Here is a 4,046-nt window from a genome sequence, read left to right on the forward strand (position 1 = left end):
AAAGGTGCTTGTTACTGAAGGCAGTTTGAAATAGGATAATGATGGTACAGGGCTAGCCACACATTTATAAAATAAAAAGCTCTTTAATGTCATATGGCTTCACACTGATGAGTGGAACTATTAATTATTCTGCTTCCCCTTTTCATCATTAATCTGCAGATACTTATTACACATTCGTGATCAATAGCTTTCAGAGTCAGCACAAGGAAGAAAACCGGTCCTGAATTATTAACTGATAATGGATGAGCAGGTAATTACATTTCTTCAGAGGACAGTGGGATATTATGTTCTAAAAATGAGTATCATTCTCCATTAAAAATAAGTTATTAACTTTCTGCTTAAGTAGTCAAAAAAATACTCGTTAATCTCCAGAGCAAATGTCTCAAAGCTATTCAAATGACTGCCCTACGCACATTCAATCCAACTAAGACTTAGCAAAAATACAAACACAATTTTCTTGTGAGGCCAAGACTTAACAATAGCATTTAGAGTAATAAAAAACAAACAAATGGATGACAAACTGAATGCTAATATCATAAGAAAGCTGTCCATAATGTGTGTCAGTACTAAATTGGTTTGTCAGTCCACAAAAACCAAGTTGTATTGTTTTCCAATGTGAGAAAACGTAGTTAATACTATGAGGAGAAATCGACTGCCAAGGAAAGAAATGGAATAAATATGTTTTTTTGATAGATGTCTTCAGAATCTGAGGCAGCATTTGAATGTATTGGAATCATTTGAACTTTTTTCAGAGATAGGAGACTAGTCAAACAGCATCTAGACCTTCATTTAACCTGTACTTGCTGACATTGCTTGTGACAAATATAAAATATGAGAGGGTTTTCTGCATCAAATTATACAGGATGTGTGGTGCCTTCCTTGAACAAATACCACCTCTGCAACAAAATATCAAACAAATCATTCAACCTTAATTGCATCAACCTTCAGAGCAGAGGAAAACACTTCCGCAAGTCAGATTGCTTTTCGAAACCTTGGGCAATATTTTACTTAGAAGTTCCAAATTGAAGATACTTTTCAAAGCAGATATTTTGAAATTTCACAATAATAGGAAAGAACAGGTGTAATACATAACATTAAAGGTCCCCTATTATACAGTTTTTCATCAATATATTATAGGTCTCAGATATTTTCAAAACATGTCTCTGGAGTGTTTGGCTCCAAATACCAAACAGATCATTGTAGCATCCCATAATCCCCTCTGTTTCAGCCCTGTTTCAAAACTGCTGATTCTCTGTCTGTTACTTTAGATGAAAATAAGGAGCCACTCCCCACGCCCCTCTGAGAGATATCTGGTTAAAAAGAACACAATGGTGCTCTAGGAGGAGATTCAGGTGATAAGGTGGGGGGGGGGGGTTACCTTGGTTGGTTATTGGCTAATGGTTACACAAGCCAAAAAAATCGTTATGACATCATAAAGTGGCCAAAATCTGATTTTCAGACAGGTTTTTATATAAATGGATCAGGACAAAAAGAGAGAGAATCTTTGTTCCTGAAACGTTCAGAATCTCTTTACACAGAGGGGACACATGTTTATGTATAAAAGACATGAAAAAGTGGATTTTGAATAATAGGTGGCCTTTAAAAACAATACAATTTATTCCAAAATACATGTAAATGTTACAGTCGAATGATCTTATAAATGTGAATGACGGATTAGTGGAATTGTATGTTCTAAATGGAAATAAACCATTGCAAGTTACTAGTTGTAACCTGAGCATGACCTGCAATGTCAAGTCTGCCTTATTTATGTATTCATAAAAAAATAATGATGATGTGGGGAAGAGTAACAGCCTCTAGAGGGAGCTTTGTGATTTTAGCAATGCACAAAAACCTAGAAAAAACACTAGAGGAAAGGGAAACCCCTAAAAGCATAATGGGGTCCCTTTAAAAGTCTACAAAACATCTTTTAGAACTCTGTTAAAAATGTTTGTTTTTTAAAAGCTGCTTGTGATCCCATAGACTTTCTGTAATTTAATAGAGTTAGGCTGATCTAACTTCTCACTCTAGGAATGAACGGAAGTGTGTTTCCAACCATCACTCAAATCAGGAATTGAAGTGAGATAATTAAAGTGTTTAAAAACTTTAAAATCAGTTCTGAACTTGTACTTACTCTTGGCACTCACTGCTTCACTGGACCCTATTCAGAGTTGGCCAAAACATTGCCTGTCAAAATGTCTGTTATTAAGAGCCACAGCATGAAGGAGGCTCACTGATGCTTGTCATGAGATCGGAGAACAGAAGGAGGAAAAAAGTAGTAAAGCTGCCCATAAAACCCTCAGTCATGCTCCCGCTGCAAACACATAAGAGCCTCATGCTCGAGTTGTGGGCACTGTGTGTGTGTGTGTGTATGTGTGTGTGTGTGGTGCGTGCGTGCGTGCGTGCGTGCGTGCGTGCGTGTGTGTGTGTGGCCTATGTGTAGTGTGATGACCGACGGATGGTTGCAGCTCTGGGGTTCCCCATTACCCACAATTTAATACAGTCAGGAGAATGTATTGGCTATAAAAGACTGCAAAGACAATAAATGCCATCATAGGATGCTGACGGCTGGATTGAAAAACTGCCTCATTACTATTACAAACAACAACACATGCCGCTGGCTCCTGCTGCTTTATGCTGAGAGGAGTTTACTTTACTCCCCTCTTGTCAAATTTACATTAAATGAATTTTCATGAATGAGCAGCTGCGGTGCAATCTTGCTGCAATTACAATGCAAAGTGTGAGATACCATAACAGTAAGACTGATTGCTTAATAGAGATGAGAACTTCACAGCATGTGGAAGAATAGCATGGGAGGTGAGAAAACAATGAAGAGGACTTAAAATACAACAATAGACAACGTGCTTACTTTGGTGTCAGGCTCTGGCTCTCTCACTGTTTTCACATCTTTAGAAAGTTCGGCAGACAAGATAATTAGGCTCGTTGTAGACACAATTGGTCTTAGTCGTACTTTGAGAACTAATCACTGTAAACCTCCACACTAATACAAGACCTTTAAATACACACACAGCACATATACTGTATAATGAACACAGAAGGGGCCAGCACATGCAGACATCTACACAGTCATTACTTGGTCTCAGAGGGAAGAAATGACAGCAGTTTGGGATGTGTAAGGACTAGGAATCAGTTTCAATTTTCCAACATATACTAAAATCCAAAAGCTTATATCTCTATCCTATGCACCTTATTTAAAAAGCTGTATGAATGTGTAATCATGACTTTGAAGCTAAATAAATAATAATTCACTTTAATGGTTAAAAACACAGCTGCACGTCCATTCTGCAAAGCGCACACTACTCAAGTTTGTGTTTACCAATCTATCTCTATCATTCTTGTGTCAAAGACTTGAATTGATCTTTGCATATGATTATAGTGAGTGAATAAATATAACAGCACAGGCCATGGTATATTGTGATATTGCAGCTAAGGGTTGTTGTTCTCCCGACACACAAACGCTAATGCAAGAAGGGAAGAGAGGCTGTCGTGTCTTTGGCTATAAAGCAGTTCCACCTTGTTGTACCTCGACTAAAGGGAACTAGGAGTAGAGAGACAGAGGGCAGAGTGTTTTCATCTGAGTTCACTTTGAACGCTGCAAAACGTCTCATTGGTATCTCATCATATATGACAGGCTGAGGGCTCTGGGGACACAAAAGGGTATTTCCCATATTGGATAAGTGGAAGTGAAATGTATAAAGGTTATTTGACAGGTAGAATTCTTAGGTAGTTTCTTCCCCTCCGCTACCAGCCTCTTAAACAAGGCCCGCCCCTCCACTGACACTTACCTCAGCCACAACGTAGTCCCTACAGTATATGCATTACATTAATGCACACAATGGTCATACTGCTTACTGCACATATTTCTTGTTTCACATTTCATATCCTATAATTCATTCATAGCATTCTATTTCCATGTATATGACTGCTTTATTTTATTGCTATTTAACTATATTTTATTACGGTGTCCTTAAAGACTTTTTGTTTTATATTAGATTTCTTGTTTTATATTTTAGACTGCCAAGGCACAC

At 37.7% G+C, this 4,046-nt stretch overlaps 1 protein-coding gene across 1 annotated transcript in view; it reads left to right on the forward strand.

Annotated features, from left to right (window-relative positions):
• The first annotated feature begins 238 nt into the window (after positions 1 to 238).
• Positions 239 to 4,046, forward strand: part of LOC104955678 (multiple C2 and transmembrane domain-containing protein 1-like) — a 50,018-nt gene continuing 46,210 nt past the window's right edge. Inside the window, exon 1 of the mRNA XM_010783062.1 lies at positions 239 to 250. Coding sequence (XP_010781364.1) covers positions 239 to 250 — 12 coding nt within the window. The remainder of the gene's footprint in view (positions 251 to 4,046) is intronic.

This window comes from Notothenia coriiceps, unplaced genomic scaffold, assembly GCF_000735185.1.
Source record: "Notothenia coriiceps isolate Sejong01 unplaced genomic scaffold, NC01 NC01_scaffold00024668, whole genome shotgun sequence".
Lineage (NCBI taxonomy): Eukaryota > Metazoa > Chordata > Actinopteri > Perciformes > Nototheniidae > Notothenia > Notothenia coriiceps.